We start from the raw sequence: 22,699 nt of genomic DNA on the forward strand, positions 1-22,699 counted from the left end.
GCCCTCAAACTAGTAGCCATTGATAGACCTGTCCATCATGAATTTATCTAAGCCCCTCTTAAAGCCATCCAGGCTGTTGGCTGTCATCACATCTTGTGGCAGAAAATTCCATAGGTTGATTATGTATTGTGTGGGGGGAAAGCTTCCTTTTGTGGATTTCTTGGAAATCAATTTCATGGGACACCCACTAGATCTAGGGTTATGAGAGAAGGAGAAAAATCTCCTTTCTCCACATCATTCATGATTTTATAGACCTCTATCATGTCTCCTCTCAGTCATCTTTTCTAAACTAAAAAGCCCCAGATGCTGTAGCCTTGCCTCGTAAGGTAGAGGTGTGTACAAAACTGGTTTGCCCGGTTCGAGTCTGGACTGGACTCGAACCGGAATGGGCATGTTTGGTTTTGCACATCCCCGAACCCAACCACCCACCCCCACTCGGGGTTCTAAAATGTATTTAAAAAACAGTTTTTAACCTACCGCTGGGCCCAGGTTGTTCTGCCGCGGTTGCAGGGAGAGAGGGGTCTCTGAAGCTTTCCCTCTCACTGCCAGCCTCCCCCTGGTAATTTCTGGGCCAGTATGGCCCATTTTCTAGCCCTCTCCCAACTTGCAGTGGCCATTTTGAAGGCTGCTGTGCATGCGCACAGGTTATTTGTGTGCCCATGGCTGCACAGTTATAATCAATGTTCACTTCAAGCAGTGTGGCAAGGGAAGAGTGAGTGACGCACTGAGGCAGGACATCTGACCTGTTCTGTAATATTACGGTGTCATTTAAGCTTGACATCGCTTAGCATGTCATAAACCAGCCCCGCCACCAAACATTCCAAAGACACTTAGGCCTTCCAAGCACTCTTTCAACTTGCTTTTTCTAATCCCATTTCTAATAAGTTTTCCTTTTTGAAATCAAATGCAAGGCCCTTGCCTCTCCAATTTCTCTTTCTGTTTCAACGTTACCGCAGAATTTGGGGTCAAGGGATCAAACACATCTGTCCAAAATAATGTTGCTTTGGGGGACTGGTATTTCCACATGCACAGCGATTCTATGGAGGAGCTAGTGTCTTAAACTAAAACACAGAACTAAATCCAGAACAATGCCATATTTTGCCCTTAAGAGAAGGGCCACTTACAATAAATGACAAAACAAAAGTACAAGTTACCATGGCTCATTTGGTGGTGACCTAAAACTGGGCCTTCTCTAGGTTGCCCCAGGACTCTGGAACACACTCATAAATGAAAGCAGAATCTCCCAATCTCTGGTTGTTTTAAATGACTTAAAAAAACAACAACAACAACCTGTTTTTTCAGGCTTTTAGTTTATGATGTTTAATTATGGTAATTTTAATATGCAATTTTTAGGTTTTGGTTTTTGTTTGGTTTAAGTTGTGAAGTGCCCTGAGATTTTATATAGAGTGGTATAAAAATATGGTAATACATATTTTTGAAAGTGTTGAAAGGCTTCAGAAATGCTACTGTAATCAGTTTTCTTTAACAAAACTCACACCAACCAATTTGCTAGTTAGGAAGGATTTGTAATTATAGCAAGTGTGAAAAAAATACAGAAGAAGGAGACATAGCACTAAAAACAATCTACTTCAAGAGTTTCTAGGAAAGTCTGTCCTCTGTTGCAAATTCAGACATCAATATTTCACTTTTTCAAAAGGAGGTTTGTTGCTGCTATTGTTCAACAATTGTGAGTCAGTGACCCTGCTACTGGGAAGAGTAACAATGGCTCATTCCATTAGAAACACAGGTCTCGAGGTTATGGTTACACACTCAAATGCCAAGGACAAATGAAATAAAAGTTACAGACAAACTGCAGTGTAAAACATACACATGTGCACTAAATATTCAGAGTTGCTAGGGGAACTATATGATTTACTATGTAGAATTACATTTCAGTTTTGATAAAAGTTGTCGATTAGTTCTGTATGGAAATATTTAATTTTAAAAGTTTTGATTGCAAACTTAAGGAGGGATGCATAGGCACCAATTCTACTTTAACCCCTGCCACCACCACCCCAACAGGATATACCTGTACTATAAAACTTATATTGATTTCATATTTGTTATTTTATTTTAACATACCTTCCTAAAGTGGTTCAGGGAGGTTTATATGGAAATAAAAAACACATAACAATTTAAAAGCAGCTTAAAACTAAAACTAAACTAGATATCATTAAAAGCCAGGCTAAAAAGATGGGTCTTTTAAGGATCTCCTGGAGGCCTCCAAGGAAGATAAGCCTCTCCTATCCATGGGAAGTATGTTCCAAACCTAGGGGCAACAACCGAGAAGGCCAGATTCCAAGTTACCATGTTTAACAACTGACTCTCATGGCTATTTTTTGGGTTTTACCAAATCCTCAAAATCCACCAGCTGAAGCCAGATGCAAAACAGTGGCTGGATGGGAGAGCAGAGTGGGTATATGTCATGGCTCCTACCAGAGCCAGAGCAGGAGCGGGGAGTTCACTGGGGTGAATCTTTGACTGTAAGAGCCCTCACTCGCTCCCTCCACGCTGTGCTGTTCTTCCTTTTGCACAGCTATGACTGGGGGGGGGCATCCTTTTTGAGGGCCTGGAGATAAGACTCTGCCTGCCTGCCTGCCACCCACCCCTGCAGGGAGAGCTTCTGCACTGGTGAGCTTCACGGAGGCCGGCAAAGAAGCCTCTCTCTGGAAGCTCTGCCCACCACCAAACAGCTGATAGTCCTCCTGGTGGAGAGGGAGCTGTAGCAACCTGCAGGGAGCCTTTGGATAGCAGGCAAGCCTGCCTGCAGCTCCTGCAGCACTACTGGTTGCCCGGGCTGGGGGAGAAAGATAAATTTCTGCAGGGCAGGCTGTTCCAGTGCAGGGCCTGTCCCAGTGCAAGGCTGGGGGCGATGGCCCTGGTCGCCCCACCCTAAGGACGGCCCTGCTCCTGGGACAGAACAAAATTAAGAAGAAAGCTTTCTCTTCTCCTGCTGGTGGCTGTAAATGTAGTTCCCACCCAGTCTTCTGGACTGGTCCTTCTGTTTGATTTTCCCAGTCTTTCCCACTTATTAGGAAAAGACCACCCTCCCAGCAGTTGCTCTAAGTGAGACCTAGTCCTCTCTCAAAGCCTTCCTTCACTACAACATAGAATTAAGAAACAGGGTGCCTTCAAGTAAATGCTCAACCAAGGATAGTCTTTTCAGTAACAGAACTAAGTTCATAGTCATTCCATACAAAAATCTACAACTGGTTTCCCCCTAACCAAACACTCATTTTAGCAACTTAATTTAGAAAGGAGACTTTTTGTTGCTGCTATTGTTTAACAACTGAGAGTCAGTAACCCTGCTAACTGGGCAAAAGGCACTCTTAATGTGGGGTCTCTTAAATGCCTCCATTTCACCCAGCATAGCATACCTCCCAGTGGATTCTGCTGGTGTTTCCGTTATATTTCTCTTTAAACTGTGAGCCCCTTTGGGGAAAGAAACCATTTTCTCATTATTTTTGGTATGTAAACTGCTTTGGGAGCTCTTGTTTAAAATTGATATACAAGTGTTTTTTCACACAATAACCACCCTTGCTGGTTTGCTGAAAGTCACTCAGAGATACATCCCAGCACAGCTTCTGCCCACTCCAGTTGCAAGAGACCACTCCCCACTTTCACATAATTATATTCCTGCCCCCTCATTGAGCTAGCTAAAATCTAGTCCACATACACCACAACGGTTTTACTTTATGTTGTATTTTAATTTTTATGTGTTTGTTAGCCACCTTGGGATTTAATAGAAGGCAGAATATAAACAAATAAACACCTCAGCACCTAGGAGAGCTCCCTAGAACAGCATAAGTTGCTCTGAAGACAACCAAGGTAGAGATGTGCCTTTATATGCCAAGTAGGGCTCAAAGTCTATAAGAAACTCAGTTGTCAACTAGAGCCCTTACTCCTGCTACCTAAGCAAAAACGAACAATTTAAGGTGGTGATTCTCTTATATTTAGCAGGGGGGAAGCAACTGTCCCTATCCAACCCCAGCACAACATTCCTCCAGTGGTTGTTGCTGGTGTCTAACATATTTCTTTTTAGACTTTGAGTCCTTTTAGGACAGTGAACCATCTCATTTATTTTCTATGTAAGCCATTTTGAGAATTTCTGTTGAAATGTGGTGTGTAAATATTCATTGTAATAGTGGTCCCAAGGAGCCTAAGGCATCCGTAACTTGCGACTAGTCACTGTGACACCGTTGAATGGCCTCAGATTGGTGGATTGTTTTAAGACTTCTCCCCTGGAAGCACTAAGCTGTATTTAGAGTCTGGTAACTCTCCTCTGCAGCAAGATCTGTGAAAAATTCCCAGATGGGAATAATATTATACGGAGAACAAACCAAAGCTTGCTGAAATCAGTAGAAACTGGAAACATGTGTATGAATTTCAACTGGGGGTTGACTTCAGTCCCCCCCAAAAAGGAACACTTTTAAAAAGCTAAGCAGCCAACAAGTCAGGGAGGGGGAAACATTACAATAGGGAAAAGGAAATGCAGATTTGGGCACTGCTAAGCTGCCATCAAGCATGAGAATTTACAAAGCAGAAAATAAAGCATACAATTACATTGTAATTTTCTGCTATTTCACACAGCAGAATCACTAGGAAGAGATGGACTTAAAAAGCAGAGTTGAGAGATAACAACCATTTGATTACACAGTATTTAAGTTAAGTGCCGAATAATTAAATGGGGCTTAATTCAACTGAAAGGGAGTCACAGTGACTTCTTCAGCTTCAGTGGTGTACAATATAATCATAAGTTAGGGAGGTTTCTTCTCTAGCCTGTAAAAGTTCCGCAGCCATTGTGTTTTCTAGCGCCAGCAAAAGAAACCAAGACATTGTGCTTCAATGCAGTAATTTTCACACTTCATTTGGGAAGCCCTGAAATTCTTCAGAAGCTCATGTGGGAAGAACAGTAATAGTAGCTGATTTTCCCCAGCAAGGACAGGTTTTTCCCATCACCACTGATTGCCCCCCACCCAAATGCTCAACTACAAAGTAGTTTTGGGCATCCCTTATTGTGCAGTCTCAGCTCACTAGTAATGCAAGATGTAGATTTGTACTATATGCAGATTATCCTAATGTAGCATTTTTAATTTTATTTATTAGTACACTTATATACCACCCAGATATATAGTCCCCTAGGCAGCTTCATAGGTTGCAGTAGCTAACTGCTTTGCGTTATTTTTTCCATTATCTGAGCCACCATTTTGCAACTGGTTCTGGCAGACAGACATCAGGATTTAGTAGATCCTACAGGCATAGAGTCTGCCCATTAGGGATGTGCAAATTGATTCAGGTACAAATTGATTTGAACCCGAATCTAGCTGATTCGGGCGATTCGGAGACAAAACAAATCACCTCTATGGTCCATTGGTTAGATTCGGGTAAAAATTGAATTGTGCCTGATTCAATTCAAATTGATTCAAGTTTTGGATCCCTCCTATTAATTCCCCCCATATTCCCAGCTTTCATTAAAAAAAAAAAAAAAAGCTAAGCTCTAGCCCTTATAGAAGTGGAGTTAGGGAGCAAAATGTGTGGTCACTATTTTTCAAGTGTTTGGATTCTTTGGTGTATAATAACTTTCACTCATTACACACCTTCATTTCTTCTATTCATTTTGACTGTCTTTTCGACAGCGTCAGCTGTCAACTGCCATGTGCCAACTACACCCCACTCCCACTCGCAAGGCAGTGGGGTACTACTCAGTTTAAGTTAAGTTAAGTGCCTGGCTGGGCAAAGGGCTGATTTTTGGTGAATTTTTGAAGTTTAAATGTCTTTGGGGCAAATGTCTTTGGGGCATAAAGTGGGAACTGGGGTGGAAGAGTGGGGTGGGGTGGTATTGCCTAATGGGTGGAGGCTACCACCCAAATTGCAGGGGGATTGGGCAAAGGGCTGATTTTTGGTGAATTGTTGAAGTTTATGCATCTTTAAGGTTTTTCCCCATAAGGTATAATTGAGGTGTATCGCTTCATGTTGGAGGGAAAGGGGTGGCCTTGAGTGGTGTGGGGTTGGTGGTAGTGCCCAAGGACGACAAGGAAGCGACCAGAATAATTTCAAAGGATTTGGGCAGAGGGCTGATTTTTGGTGATTTGTTGAAGTTTACGCATCTTTAAAGTTTTTCTCCATAGAGAATCATGTAGGTTTCAGCAGCCCCATAACTGCACTGGGGGGGCCACTGGGGGGGCCCAGAGCGAGTGGCAGTGTAGTGAACAGAGGGTGCCAACCACCCCAGGGTTCTGTTGTTTCTGAGGTGTTCTGAGTGTGGATTCTCTGATCGCAAATGAGTGGATTCATCGTTTGTAATGAAAATCTCATTTGCTACCAGAGAATCTACACTTTAAACTTTAAAGATGCGTATCAGCAATAAACTGGTCAGCAATAAACCTTATGCTGATCAAAGTTTCTGTACCTGAATATAGGACTTTAGCTGTAAATCTACACATAAACCTTAAAGAAATGACCAGCTAGCTAGGGGTGTGTGAGTCGGCTTGGTTCGAGAGTGTCTCAACATTGAGCCATCTCGGCTCAACTGGTTCACGGTTGAATTGGACTGGCCATGGCCAGTCTGAGTTTGAGCTGAACCGGGCCCGGTTCAAACCGAGCCAGCTTGGAGCTATACTGGTAACAGGAAATCCAGTCAGAATTCCCCTCTAGCAGTACAGGCAGGGGCAGAGGGGGCTTTCCTAATTATAGAGGGATCAGGAGGGGAGTAAATTTGTTCTTAGAGTTATGAGCCGTAGCAGCCATGGGGGGAGGGTGCATGGTGGCGGCTCCCTACCCCCCGGCCTCCCTTGAGTAGCCTGGGACATCTGGGCCTCTGTGCATGTCCAGGGGCCATTTTACTGATCTCAGCACATGTGTTCATGTGTTGCCATTTTGAGTCAGGGTTGATGACATCATTACAAACTACGCCCTTGAGCTGTCCCTATGTTCACTCACTACAACTTCCCAATTTGGTTCAAATTGGTTAGACAGTCCACATGAGCCCATTTGCGCCTCAATTGTTTACACATCCACCATCTTGAATTGGGGTGGATGACATCATCACAAACTAGGCCATTGAGGTGTCCCTACAACTGTACCTGATTTGGTTCATACTGATCCCGGCATTGTGAAGTTGTTAGGGACACACACGGACCGACACACATACGGACCGACACACACATGGATTGCCAAGTGATCTCATAGGTCTACTGGAATGTAGGCTAAAAAGAAGGTGGAGAAGAAAAAACAGTTGAAAGTGGGTGGGGGGAGTGTTATTTAGTACACAGCTTCCTATATTGCCCTACCCTTTGCTACAGAAAAATTGTCATAACTTCTGGGTGTAAGCAATACTCTATCTGGGAATGTTTGGAAGAAATACCTTACGGAAGTGGTGGGGAGGAAAGTGTGTCACACAAGAGCATTGAACAAGCAGGACAGCTTGACACGGGTCATGGGCAAAGGTATACATTACATTTAAAAAGCAGGTATTCTGCACTAGTTGTTAAATTAGTAAAAAATCATGTTATCTAAAAAAAATTACATGAAGTATATCCTCCTAGAATTTGTAAATGCTCTATTGAGCTGAAAATTGACATGTTTTAGTGATTTCCACCATTGTTTAAGAAATATGTGAAGTAACAATGGTGGGAAACTTGATTTGAATCAATGGTTTAATTTAAGGTTTTCTCTTGGTGATTAAATCAAAACACCCCGGCACTGAACTACATTAACTGAGCAAGAATCCTAGAACACCTCTAAGAATCCTTTGAAACACACATATACACACACAGAGAGAGGGAGAGGATTTGACAGGTTTAGAGGGTTTGTTCTGGGTTAACAGATATCCATAGGGGACATGTTTGCCATAGCCATTTCCATGAAGCTGTCCTAAATCATTTCCACCTTGTTGCTTTTCTTGACATGCAGCAAAAGATATCTATGCAAAGAGATCTGAGGAAACTGTGTGATAGCACATCAGACCACAACAGAAGCCATACTGTAAACTGGGAAGTGAAGGGGCAGTTTATTGTCTAGTTTGATGGTAGGCATTGATTGTTTTGGATATGTGTTTCATTTGCAGTGGTTTTCCTTTAAAAGAAACCAAAGCCATCTGCGGGAAGAACTGTATGGCAGGAGCAGTCCTGAACTGGATATTCTTCATTCTAACCCACTCCTGGATTTGATCCAAGACAGGGAGTACAAAGGAACATAGGAAGCTGCCATATACTGAGTCAGACCATTGGTCTATCTAGTTCAATATTGTCTACACAGACTGGCAGCAGCTTCTCAAAGGTTGCAGGCAGGAATCTCTCTCAGCCCTATCTTGGAAAAGCCAGGGAGGGAACTTGAAACCTTCTGCTCTTCCCAGAGTGGCTCCATCCCCTGAGGGGAATATCTTACAGTGCTCACACTTCGAGTCTCCCATTCATATGCAACCAGGGCAGTCCCTGCTTAGCTAAGTGGACAAGTCATGCTTGCTCCCACAAGACCAGCTCTCTTCTCTACTTGCTCTTTGCCCTAATATGGAGGCCAAGAAAGCCACAACTTGGATAGACAAGAAAGTGAGGAAGATTATTCCTTTGTTTTAAGGTAGATCTTTGTACAAAGATGGGTATCTTAGATGTGAAAGCTCACCCACATTGTGACTGAAAAGGTAATTCAAATATTGAAGGCCTAAATGGTGGACAGGTAAATCTAAGAACAATAGCTTTCTCCCCCCAATACAAGAGAAAATAACTGAACAATTCTTTAACTGCATTTCTTGGCTATTTGGTATAGTCAGGGACAAAACAATCCCCAAGTAACAATGTTTTATCTGCATGAACACAAGAGGCTAATTCACAACTTCTGACTGTACAGATGGTCCTCATTATTTGCAGGGCTTCCACTCTTGCCTATAGGCACAAATACAGAAACCACGAATAACGATTCCTTACCCTTATGGGAATTTATGGGTTATGTTCCCCACACAAAAAAGGGCCACACACACACACACACACACACACACAAAGCAAAGCAAAGCAAAGCAAAGCAAAGCAAAGCAAAGCAAGGGAGACAGAAATAAGAGGAGAAAAGAACCGTACCACATTCTTCAGGTCTCCAGCTCTCCAACAATGCCCCCACCCCAACCATGTAAAGAACTGAATATTCTCCCCCAAAAAGCCCTTTTGTTTCAAGAAGAGGCACAATATGGCTCTCCGCTGTAAAATGGCGGCCTGAAATAACATTGGAAGCCATTTCCAGGTCATTTCCAGCCATTCAAAATGACAGATAGGCGAATTTGCCTATTTTTCTAAAGAAAATGGGTCTCTAAGACCAATGGTGGATGCATGAAACCATGATCCACAGATAACACCTGTATTTCTCACAAGAAGAAAAAAAGCCAACCTTAAATAATAACTAATCTGAAGCAGACTGACAAAGGCCCAAATAAACTAGAAGGGGACAAAAATAATAAAATCAGATGAGCATAGTCCAAACTTCACAGGTGGGGTTCTAATTCAGCCAACTCCGAAGTCCAAGTGGTTCAGGCTGGCATGCTACAGTATATGCATGTGATATCAGCAACTGCCATCATCATACCAAACAAAGATCCACTTGCCAGCATGGGAATGATTCAAAAAAAGCCCCCTCTTCTCCCAGTGTAACTGAATACACACTTCAGATAAGTACATTTACAGCATGAAATCTGGCTTCAAAAGATTTTGCACTGCATGTTTAAAAACATATTTCTATACCGCGCAAAACTTGCGTCTTTTACAAAGAAAACCATATAAACATTTAACTTCTACACAGATTTTCTCAGACTCTGGTCTTGCCAAGTTCAGTGAAAGCTACTCCCAAGTAATTTTGCACTGGATTGTAATCAGACTCTCACCTTGCACTGTCCAGGGAGGTAGGGGACATTTAAATACTCCACATATGCACACACCTGTTAACTGCCAACCAGAAAAAAGTGGCTCTGCATTATTTATTTATTTATAGTCACATTTATATACAATCTTTCATAAAATACCTTAAGATGGTTTCCAACAGAAATATTAAAATAAAAATCATTTTAAAAAACCACACAGCAATAAAACCATGAAAGACAGCTCGCAAAAGAGCACCAGTAATAAAAACAGTACCCCTTAGAGGGCAAAACAGCCATATCTTCAATTATTTTGAAGGCAGTGAGGAGGCAGAGGAGCTGATTTCAAGTAGGAAGGCATTCCAAAGCCTGTGGGCAACAACCAAAAAGGCCCTGTCCTGCCTGAACTAACAGTGCACTTACTTCTGGAACATACATTACATTCTAGCAGGTTTAAAGTTACATGCCCTATGCATAGGCACTAATCTGATGTTTGAAGCAACCACATGGCTTGAACTGCAGATACCCATATTATATACAGTTTTTTTAATCATTTATATAGCCTATATCCTGCTTTTTGACTCACAGGGTCCTCCAAGTTGCTTGCAATATAATACACTAAGATCAATTTAAAACAGAGATTAAAACAGCAGCAATACAAGTTGCAAGCAGCAATAAAATACAACAACAAGCAATACAAGCAGCAGGCACACTGGGATCTAACACTCAATTTTAAAAGGCAGGGGAAATTTTAAAATGGCCCTCTGAAGACCACAACATTCAGGCAGGATCATATAGAAGACACTTTTTCAAGTTTAACAAAGCCCAGTCACTTCAGACATTACAGATGGCCCTCGTTATCCGCAAGGGTTCAATTCTTGGCCACAACCGTAGATAATGAGACCATGGGTAATGAGACCTTGAGTGTATGGGAACTGGAGGCCAAAAAAGGCAGAAATAAGAGCGATAAAGTAACAGACCATGCTCTCCAGCAATGCTGGGGGGGTGGGGTAAGAAAGGCTATTTAGCAAAATGGTGGCTGGAAATGACCTCAGCGTTCATACTGAGCTATATGGACCAATGGTCTGACTTGGTATAAAACAGCTTCCTATCTGAGCAAGTCTGCTTGTAAGTAGGTACATCCTAGTACCATTTCAAGTGGCAGCAGGGACAGATATCTGCCATAATGCTGAGGAAAAATAAAATTTTTCTTGAGAGAGGAAATCAATTTTCCTGGCACAAAGCCAAGACAATGGGGTAAAGCAGAAAAAGCTTTTCCTGAACTGTGCCTTTTGCATTGCAGAAAGAGAGGAGTGTGTTTGAATTCTCTCCCATCATGGGGTAAAAATAGTCTCCCCATACACATAAAAATAGCTGGACTTCACACTTCTTCCTGATATGCTACATTTCCCCATGTATGCGGCCTTTTTTTTTTAAGCCCCCCAAGTGATATAGTCCTGGAAGTCTTTTTCTACTTGATCTCACTGATGGTACAAGATGGTCATCAGATTTTCCTAGGTAAATTTGATGCTGTATAATTATTCTAGCTTTTACAAATTCTTAATTCCCAACTAAAGTATTAAGCTTTGGATGGGCTTTTAACAATTTAATTTGCCCCATTTTCTCTAGTCATTTGTGCCAGTGTTGAGACGACAACAATAGAATTTTCAGCTGTCAGTTCTATTCCCACTGAGATGCCAGCATCAATCTGCAATTAAAAATGAACCCATTCCTTTAATTAACAGCCTTTAGTCCCCTTCTAGTGTTAGATGGATGAACTCCGTCTCAGAATTTCACACCAAAGCCCAAATGCATAAGTTTGTGTTTGCAATGATATCAGAAGCATCTCAATCAAATAAAATCTTAGGCTTCCTATTCAAACAATGTGAAGGAGACCATTCAAATTTTGAAGGAATGCATAGGAAGTAGAATCTACAAGTTTAAACACCAGCTAAATACTTATAAAAAATTACAGTTTCACAATCTAACCAGAAATTATGTAATGAATTTTTTAAAAAAAGATACATATATTTTATAAATGTATAAAATAATGCATTATAAATTTATAGAAAGATCAATGCAACACTAGCAATCTTGAACATTATTGTATTCCTACTGTACACTATTAAAAACATGGCTTTTTAAATAGCTTCGACACTTAAATTCTGATATTTCCTTTTATATTTGTGTATGTTTAAAGACAATTTTTTTTATTTTTTTTTATTGTTACATTTATATACCGCCTTTCATTAAAAACAATCCCAAGGCAGTTTACAAAAGGTTTACAAATATACCACACCCAAGCTGTAAAAGACCTGAAGCAGTATTTTGCTCCTCAGTATTTCTGTACCTCCACCCCCACCCCCGATTCATTCACCCCATTCAAGCTTGCTGAAATAAATCTGTGTTGACTTTGGTTAGCACAAAATGGCAGCACAAATCCCCATCCCAAAGCTATATATGCACTAAACCAGGGGTTCTCAAACCCGGGTCTCCAGATGTTGCCATTGTGGCTGGAAGTGATGGGATTTGAGTCCATCAACATCTGGGGACCCAAGTTTGAGAACCCTTGCACTAACCCATCTGTCTAAACTGAAGCAGCCCTTTAAAGATGTCTTTACATTTCAAACATGCTTACTCCAAGGATATGGAGCAGAGGCCCTTTCATCAACATGTTGACCCAGTAAAGCACATCTTCCTTTGCCTGGTACTTTAGGTTCAAGAATTCCTCACAAGCACCGCAAGTGCTTAATTCTAGTGGTATAGTGCCTCAGACAGGGCTGTGCAGAACTTGAAGAGTTCTCGCATTTGAACATGCCAGGAATTTGTGTTGGAAGTTCTCTTCCAAGCACCCTTGTCTCCAGAAGCAAGGTGGGTGCTGACCAGGGAGAGGAGTCACAAACCCAACCTTGAAGACACCTTTGTCTGGGGAGGATACTGGGATGAGAGAGGAGAGGGGGTCACCAGACCTCATGGAGCCATTGCCTCAGCCATACCCTAAGGATAAATCATTGCCTTCATTCTCCAAGGATTCACTCAAGCCTCAAGCTTCTGCAGTAGAAATCCCGCTCCCTGCCACAGGAGCCTACATCTATAGAATCAGTTCATGCCCCTTTAAGTCCTTGCAGACTCTAGTGCAGGCCTGCTCAGCTTAGGTCCCAAAGTTCTTTGGGGTCTATAATGCCCAGCCACAGCGGCCAGTAGCCAGGGATTATGGCAACTGTAGACCAACATCTGCAGGAGGGCCAAAGTTGAGCAGCCCTGCTCTACAAGATAAGGGAGGAGCCTGGGAAAGTGAACCACTAATGAAGGAAGGGACATTCCATTCTCCTGGATGGCTGCTCAGCTCTCAGGCTGGGAGCTCTCCCAATCACAATCTGACCAGACCACTGAATTGATCTCCGCCAGACCTGACAGACTGATCCAACCTATCCTGATCAGCCTTGCCCCATGCTAGCCATTGGACACTTGTGCTGGTCCCTACCTGGAACAGGACAAGAGGAGAGGACTTTTCCCAGTGATGAAGCACTTGCTATGAACACTCCTCCATGCAGATTCAGATGGCACAGCAGTTGCAGCAAGATTTGCCCCAGGATTTCCTGGTTGTCTATAGCCAACACCTGCAGTGCCATACCTTCACATTGCTCTAACCTGGTTACTATACATTCCACGTCTCTCCTCAAAAGAATGTTTACATTCTTGGATTTGGAAGGATCTGGAGCTTCCCTGCCCCCTGCCAAGGCTACATCATTATTATGTAGGATTTTAATATCACCTCTTCCCCCCTTTTCCCTAAGCTGCATCAACTGCTGGCTGTGCGGTTTGCTAATTAAAAATATAAGAGCAGCACAAATAAAATTGAAGATAAAAATTCTGCCAAGCCAAAAGCAACAATGAACAACTTTCACCATTTGATAAATCTGCACACCCATCCTGACAAGTTGAAGCTCCTTTTTCCTCAGGCAACAGTTATTGAATGAAATTGCTTTATACTGGCTCACGTAGGGAATGAGTTTATGTTTATATATATATATATATATATATATATATATATATATATATATATATATATACATACACACACACACACACACTATATATATATATATATATATATATATATATATATATATATATATATATATATATATACACACTGTTTCCTTTAGCATTATTAGCTTAGCTTTTCAAAGCAACAATTTTCTCCCCCCTGCTTCTCAATATAAAAAATGTGTATGAATACCCATATCTTGAAGTTTCAGTTTGAGCTGTTTGGTTTTAAAGCATAGACACTTTAACTCCCTTGAAAAAATGTGGACTGCATGTTTAAAGAAATAAGTAGAGGGTGGCCAAAGTGAGACACCATCTAATCCAGTGATCAACACTATTTTTTAAGCGGGGGCAACCTTGGACAAAAAAACCCTTCAATGTGCAAGCCATATCCCACTGTGCTCACCTCCCCACAGCACTGCACTTTTCTCAATGCTGGGAGGGTGCTTTAGATGAGATAGCACCCTCTCAAGAACTCTGTGGGGAAAGCACTAGAAAAGGTTACACTTCCCAGCACTCCCGGCATGCCTTCCAAGATGGTTCAAGGACTCAAAAGCACTCCGTTTCCCTTAAAAGGAGCCCCACTGGCACTTCCCGGTGCTAATGGCCACCTCTGCACAGTGCCAAGGGGACTGTGCACAGTATTGAGTTTCATCTGAAGCTTCACACAGGCCCAATAAACAATGGGAACCACACTTAGAGTGGATGGGAGCCACCCTAGTTCCTTGGCCAAGCACTGAAGAACACTGATCTGGCCATGGTCTAGATTATATGAGCGAGCCATGGTAAACGCTGAGATTGAGAGATTCTCCCTCTTCGCACCTACAGGATGGAAATGAGCATCTTTCATTCCTTGTTTGGAACAAGCCACTGTTTGTTTATGGCATCTGAACGTAACAAATGTGAACATATATGCACCACATTATTAAAGAATAGCTCTATTCCAGTCCATAGACTACAAAATGGGTTAGAAATACACCCAAAGATATATTGAAAAACAATGCCAACTTACACAAAAGATATGTGTTTGCAACTCACCAGAAGTTGGACAACGAGGGAGCCAGTCACATATCTAGACAATTCAACTGAAAAGGACACACACACACACACACACACACACACACACACAGAGGGGCAAACATCCTGACGAAGGAAGCACCCGTGCAACGAGAAAAGCACTGGTGCTTCTGAAGAGTTCAGCTCACACAGCTCCACTGCCGGCTCAGTAGTGGGGGTAAATTTTGACAACCTCCCCATCCCCAGCAGTGTTCCTTCTAACAGGGATTCCCAGATGTTGTTGATTACAGCTCCCACAATCCCCAGGCAAAGGCCATTGCAGGTGGGGTGTTTCAGTGAACAACATCTGAAAATCTCTGTTAGAGGGAACAGTGATTCCCCGGGAAGCTCTCTGTGCCACCCAGAAATAAGTCCCTAGGGGTCACAGAGCTCTCAGGGACATTTTCAGGTGACACAAAGGGCTACCGAGGAAGGGAAGGTTGTTGAAATTCCCACACATGCAAGCACTGCTGAAGCATTATCCTGGAACTCTCCGGAAACACTGGTGCTTAGTTAGTCAGGATGTCAACCTATGTATATACTGTAACATTGTTTACACAAGGCCAAAACCAGTGCTAGAAAAATAGTTTGCTTCATAGTCAGGTTGATACCCACAAAGATTATGTATTTAAAGAAAAATGGAGAATGAAGGAAGCACAGGTAGGAGTGCAAAACAGAACATTCTTTGTTCAGACCTCACATCAACACCAAACTACCTAGGCAACCTTTGACCAAGTATCTTTGCTTCCCATCCCATCGTGTCCCTTTCACAATATTGGAATAATACTGCGCTACTATATCCGGCTGTTGTGGTATGACGTGCCTCAGGCTTGTGTCGCTATAGTTCTGTAAGGGAAAATGCAAGTGTGTCCCCCTGACACCCTTTGTATAAACACCAGAGCAAATTTCTAGCCCTTATGTCTGCAAACGTGTGCACAACGCCTGCTGAAATCAGAATGGCAGTGGATTCAAATTAGTGGAACTAGCAATTAGAATAGCTTCTTATTCCTTCCCCCAATAAGAAGCAAAGCCATACTAAGTTATGCAGAAGGAATAACACAAATCTGGTTTATTTGCATGATTTTTCAAGCCACAGAAATTGGATTGCCCAGATACAGCACTTTAAGTGCTTTAGCATGAAACATAGACTGCCTTCTCTTGAGCTCATCACTGGAGAACACATCCAGGCCTGAATCACTAAGGGAATTAAGCTCTGCTACATCTTCCTTTCCTCATCCATCACTCTACTAAGAGACCCAAGCAGTGTTCCCTCTAGATGCCCAAGCAGTGTTCCCTCTAACAGGGATTCCCAGATGTTGACTACAACTCCCAGCATCCCCAGCTGCAATAACCTTTGCTTGGGGATTATGGGAGTTGCAGTCAACACCATCTGGGAATCCCTGTTAGAGGAAACACTGTGCCCAAGAGATTAATACTGCAACTATGCTGAAATTTCAACCTCAATCCAGACAGTACCACAGAAAGTTGCTGAAAATGGTCTAAACCCAGAAATGGCTCTCAGTCAGGATTTTTATTTTTTTTTTAAGGAAGGAATGCTTAGAATACATTTGGCTACTCTCCTGACCTCTATCCAGATCAAAACTATGAGGGACCTTTCCCATGGACATGACATCTGCTGGGCAAAGAAACTGAGAATTAGACCACCTACATTGGGTTCAACTGCAGTATTGGAGATCCCACCACCACACACTGTCCACATCTGTTTACATGTTTTTGAGCAGGCCACTGTGAAGGTCTACAGATCTAATTATGGTAGCTGAAGATCTTCTGCAGAATTTAGAAATAGCTTCTAACTATTCAAGGGTTAGCATAAGATATTTCAATGAAGAGAAGAGTGGGAGGTTAATGCAGTGAATTTACCTGGGGAAAGCAGCAGAAAACTGAGCTCACATTTTTTGTAACTGTTCCCTTAATTGAATAGTTTTATTTTTAAAAGCATCTGCAGCTTTTATGTTGCATTTGAGGGGTTTTGTTTTAGGGTTGTTGTTTTTTGTCACTGCTGCTTCAATGGACAACACTTTATTCAAACATTTTACCAATTGCAAAAAAAGGCAAAGCAATCAAGCCTTCATGTACAGACTTTCTACACAGAAAGAGAGTGCTGTGATGTTTTGTGGGGAAGAAGAATGACTTATTTTGACTTGTTAGCGGGGGGATCATTGTATATTGCAGCAAAAGGTTATAAGTAGAGCCTACTTTCTGCTTCTTTTAAAATGGTGACTCTTACCCCTAGGACATCCTCTCATGTGCTGTGAATTTAGTTAATATCTGGCCATCAGCATAAGTTACAAAAGGATGTAACTTTGAGTGACCAGCCAAAACAAAACAAAAACAAGCACACAAACTGGGGTTCCCTTTAATATGCTGTTACTTTAATTTCTATCCCGCTGTCAATGCAAATGTTGTTGGAGGGACACACACACTCACACGAGTGATTCAGGGGTTTAGCTATAATTGAGAAGATACAAACATAAGAACAGCCCTGCTGGATCAGGCCCAAGACCGACCTAGTCCAGCATCCTGTTTCACACAGTGGCCCACCAGATGCCGCTGGAAACCTACAGGCAGGAGTTGAGGGAATGTTCTCTCTCCTGCTGTTACTCCCCTGCAACTAGTATTCAGAGGCATCCTGCCCCTGAGGCTGGAGGTGGCCTATAGCCCTCCAACTAGTAGCTGATGATAGACCTCTCCTTCATGAAGTTACCCAAACGCTTAAAGCCATCCAGGTTGTTGGCTGTCACCACATCTTGTGGCAGAGAATTCCACAAGTTGATTATGCATTGTGTGAAAAAGTACTTCTGTTTTGTTGGTCCTAGACCTCCTGGCAATCTATTTCATGGAGTGACCCCTGGTTCTAGTGTTGTGTGAGAGGGAGAAGAATCTCTCTCTCTCTCCACTTTCTCCATACCATGCATGATTTTATAGACCTCTATCATGTCTCCCCGCAGTCGTCTTTTCTCTAAGCTAAAAAGCCCCAGGTGTTATAGTCTTGCCTCATAAGAAAGGTGCTCTAGGCTCCTGATCATCTTGGTTGCCCTCTTCTGAACCTTTTCTAGTTCTACAATGTCCTTCTTTAGATGTGGTGACCAAAAATGTACACAGTACTCCAGGTGTGGCCACACCATATTTTTGAATAAGGGCATTATAATATTAGCAGTTTTATTTTCAGTCCCCTTCCTAATGATCCCTAACATGGAATTCTCAGGGGCCCACAGCTCAACCCCTCCCTGTTTCCTTCATTATCTCCCTTACTCTGTGGGGCTGCCAGGGAGAGAGGCAAACACGGACCCCCTATCCCCTAGCTACACCCCTGGAGTGATCTCATCAGTATCTTCCCACTGGAAAGTAGGCTAAAATATGCAGAACAGTATTTGCTAAAACAAATGCAACACAATCATCCACAGTGGTCTAAAAAGGAGGGCTAACGTAATTATTTCTAGAAGAAGCCTGGGAGGAAAAGGTCTTTGCCTGGTATCTGAAGGACAATAACATAAACACCCTGCTGAGAGAACCCTACAGCCGAGAAGGTCCTTTCCCCAGTCACAACCCACCTTGCCTCCGAGGGCTGGGGCATCTGGTGGAGGGCCTCCAAAGTCTACCTACTCCTATCCATGCACCAAGGTTAAGTGTGGGATTAACTTGCAAGCACATGTCCCCAGCAGAAGGCTTCAGAATGAATTGCCCTTACTCAAAAATCCAGGGGGCGAGGTGAGGCAGGGCAGACCCTGAAGTTTAGTTGCCACTTTCCGCTTTACACTGATATCCTGCTCTTCCTTCAAGGAGTCCAGAGCAGTGTATATGGTTATCTTCACAACAATTCTGTGAGGTAGGTTAGGCTGAGATATCAGTAAGCCAATCAAATTTAGACAAGAGTTGCATTATATGGATTCTGTTGGTACTTTTCCATTCCCTTGGCAGCAGTGGCTGCTTCTTGACGCTATTTTCCTTCATCACCCCCAAGTCTGCACTTCCATATGAACCCACCAGAGTGCTTTGTTCTTCTGAGAAGGCCATGCCAATGTTCCATCAACCTCTGAGTGTCAGTGGGAACACAGTACAAGGCCTTCTCAGTGCAGGCACTGAGACTGTGAAACTTGGTAGCAGAAGATTTGGTGGCCTCTTTGTGCCTTGAGGCATCAGATGAAAAGAATCTAACTGAACTACACCTTCTGGTAGGATGCTTGCTCCGTTTGTTTCTGATACTGTTTTTGCTTTGTTGTTGGAAAAATATTTTTCCATTTTTATAAGCTGTAACTTTGAGAGCCCTATTTCAAGATAGAAATGTGGGATATAAATATTTTAACAATTTAAGCAATTCTCCTTTGCCTCATTTGCCCAAACTAGCACTGAATTCTACTGGCCAGAGACGGTCTGCATAGGTTTTGTTTATCTTTACCCATGCATTTTATTCAGGAATTCATTTAGACACAACATGTTTGCTGTCACATTTAAGCCAGATTGGAAGCACTTTGCCTGCTTCTGCAATAGTTTTGCTTAAATTTGTTTTTCCACTGCTAGCCATTTTGGTTTGAAAAAGAGCAGGATATATTTAAAGAGTTAATTGGATATATTAGACATTGTACAATTCCTGCTCAGTGAATAACTGAAGGTCTGAGTTGGGGTTTCTTAAGTGGCATTCCTCAGCTCAACAGAAGAGCTACTTCCGTGGGTTGGCATCTTTAATGTCAGCCAGCCCCCAAATCCTCCTGAAGCTCTTTCTGCCCCCGCTATCTTGAGGGAAGAGTTGCATGCGGGGGGGGGAGGGACACAAGAAGAACAACTTATCCCTAATTATGTTGTACCTTTCTGTGGATTTTAATTGCTATAAATGAAGCTGCAAGTTTCTCAACTGAAAAGCTAAGCAGACAGAAAATAAAGTTCCATAGAACTTTTATTTACATTCTTAAGAGTCATATCCACCCATCTATTCCTAGGGGGAAGCTTCACTGAACTCAATACTCCCAGGAAAATTAAATGGAAGGGCAATGGGAATACATTGGGATTTAGTAGGTGTACAGGAGTCAAAATCGACTTGATGGCACACTTTACTTTTACTTAATGTGAATGAATTGTTGAAAATAAAATTACTTGAGGGAAGAAAAGAACTCAGCGTCTTTTCATCTCTCCGCCTTTATTGCAAAAAGGAAAGCTGTCAGCAAACTTATATATATAGCAAGCCTTCCTTCTATGACAGAACTCAAAGTAGCATCCAGAGGGGTCTCAGGAGGTCTCCCATCTAGGCACTGACCAGCTCCAGAGCTGCTACCCTTCAGCTTTGCTGTGCCACATGCCTTTCAGACCTTGCCCTTATGCAGTTTGCACCTATATCGGGCAGCAGCGATATAGGAAGATGCTGAAAGGCATCATCTCACACTGCACGGGAGATGGCAATGGGAAACCCCTCCTGGATTCTAGCAAAGAAAACCACAGGGCTCTGTGGTCGCCAGGAGTCGACATCGACTTGGCAGCACACTTCACCTTTACCTTTGTTTTAAGTAGGGTAGCTACTTTAGGCTGCCCATTAAAGCCTGGCCAGGCTCCCCATTTTGTTTATCTGGCTTTAAGACTCAATTTTACTGAAGCCTGACAAACATGTATGTTCTTCCTGTACCTTTCACACCTGGCTGCCTGGGTAACAGCTATATCCCACGATACTTTAGGATTAATGCAAATGGGCGGGGGGGGGAGGAGAGAGAATCCTCCTCTTGTCTTTGTTTCCCTGCTGCAATAATGATCAATAGTGGTTAATGCCAGGACTCGGGTCTCAGGCCACTGTATACACACATAGGAGCTTCCACAATATTGTTACTAAACACAAGAAACCTGGTGGCGCAGTGGTAAAACTGCCGCCCTGTAACCAGAAGGTTACAAGTTCGATCCTGACCAGGGGCTCAAGGTTGACTCAGCCTTCCATCCTTCCGAGGTCGGTAAAATGAGTACCCAGAATGTTGGGGGGCAATATGCTAAATCATTGTAAACCGTTTAGAGAGCTTCCAGCTATAGAGCAGTATATAAATGTAAGTGCTATTGCTATTGCTACATTGCTCCTATGTGGTTTCTATGTGGTGTCTATTTCCAGAGAGAGGGTGGGGGGAGCATGCACATGTGTGCATACCCCACTTTAAGCACAATATTTTGAATATGCAACCTTTAATTCCTCTGTGAGGGCAGGCTGCCCAGCACAACTTATAGGCAGTTCAATTTCACATTAGTGTGCGTGTGGACGGGAGCTGGATAAGGTCCTTGGTAAGATTTTTATCAGAAAGCCTGAGGGAACCTGAACCAAAAAAGTCTCTCAATTGCCTTGAATCTGAACCAAAACTGAATCTTTAAAAAGATATAACCTGTTCAAAATAAATGATTCAGACAAACACTCGGCTTTCGATTGTATGGTTAATTCCCCCCCCCCCTCCGTTGCATTTCTTTGTAAATTCCTTTTAAGACTTCTCAACACTTACATTTTTCTTCTTCTTAAGCTATCGATGTAGTCCTTTTATAGAAACACACTGCAAACAAGAGAGTTTGGTATTATTCTGCATTAAATATATTTAAACAAGTTCAAAGTGCCTACACTGGTTACTGAATTCCTTTTTGTACTGACCGAATAGGAACTGAATGCTGCTACCCCCCACCTAAAAGAGAGAGAAACCACCATAGATTTCAATAAACCAGTTGATGAGGTTCAGCACAGACTTCTACAATTCAGATCATCAAAATGTAAAGGGGTAAGAAGTATCTAGAGCCTCCACCACTTCCCAGGAATGCTTTGTTCAGGAATGCTGGGGCCAACCTATGAATTCCTGTGGATTCTCGAGGGGCCTCTGCTTCTCTAAAGCAGAGCAATAGCCATTCAAACACAAACATAGCTTATATGAACTTAGGCCATCCAGACTAGTTCTGTCTACTCTGACAGCAATTCTACAAGGCCTCAAGGTGGAATAAGAACCGTCTTGTTCATTTAATATGTTATTTTTCCGTGTATACCGCTTTGGGAACATTTGTTGAAAAGTAGCATATACATAGTAGTAGTCATTATCATCAACACTTTCTGTTAAGGGATCTCTGTCATGACTAAGGACTGACCCCTGCATGCAAAGGATATACTTTCTCAAGGATATATGGTTGTTGCAGTCGTGATTCAAAGAGAAGGGTAAGGCACCTGCTGGGCCATAAACACTAGCTTGAGGAAGCAGACTAGCACTTGTGCACAAACACAGAACACTGTGTGTACACGAACACTGGTATACGAGTGCACAAACACTAAAGGCAAATTAGCACTGGTACACAAACACAAGACCCTTACTTTGGTTTCCCCATGCATAGTTGTCTCAGTATAGCAGCTGATGTGATCGAGGCAAATATAACCTCAGTTTATCTACTTTTTAAAAAGAAAGTTGTGAATTGGGTGGTTTTTGTCATCAAGCATATTAACTTAAGGAGTTTCAGGTGCAAAGGAAGTTTGAATTAAAAATCAATATTACTGCAGCATTTCCTGACACCACCACCATTCACAGAATATTAGGTTTATGCATTCAGGTTTCTGAAGATATTCGTTCCTTGGACCCTTCTGAAAATTATGAAGCCTCATGCTGACAAAAAGAAAGCAAACAGAGCCAGATTTTAAGTGCACAGGCAGTATTCACATCAAATGACTATACAGTTTTAAAGCACTGGGTTTATTGAAGAATTGTGATTATCAGGAATCTTCTATCTGAAAGGTTTTTCAAAACCTAACAC

General features: G+C 42.3%; 1 protein-coding gene across 13 annotated transcripts in view; it reads right to left on the reverse strand.

Moving 5' to 3' along the window:
- SLC36A4 (solute carrier family 36 member 4) overlaps positions 1-22,699 on the reverse strand; it is a 183,861-nt gene that overhangs the window by 61,484 nt on the left and 99,678 nt on the right. Inside the window, exon 11 of one of the 13 annotated variants that reach the window (XM_053311408.1) lies at positions 21,421-21,468. The exons of the other annotated variants lie outside the window; for them this stretch is intronic. Coding sequence (XP_053167383.1) covers positions 21,434-21,468 — 35 coding nt within the window. The 3' untranslated portion in view covers positions 21,421-21,433. Of the gene's footprint in view, positions 1-21,420; positions 21,469-22,699 lie in introns of those variants that run through there. 13 annotated transcript variants of the gene reach the window in all.

The sequence above is a fragment of the Hemicordylus capensis genome, chromosome 3 (assembly GCF_027244095.1).
Source record: "Hemicordylus capensis ecotype Gifberg chromosome 3, rHemCap1.1.pri, whole genome shotgun sequence".
Classification (NCBI taxonomy): Eukaryota; Metazoa; Chordata; class Lepidosauria; order Squamata; family Cordylidae; genus Hemicordylus; species Hemicordylus capensis.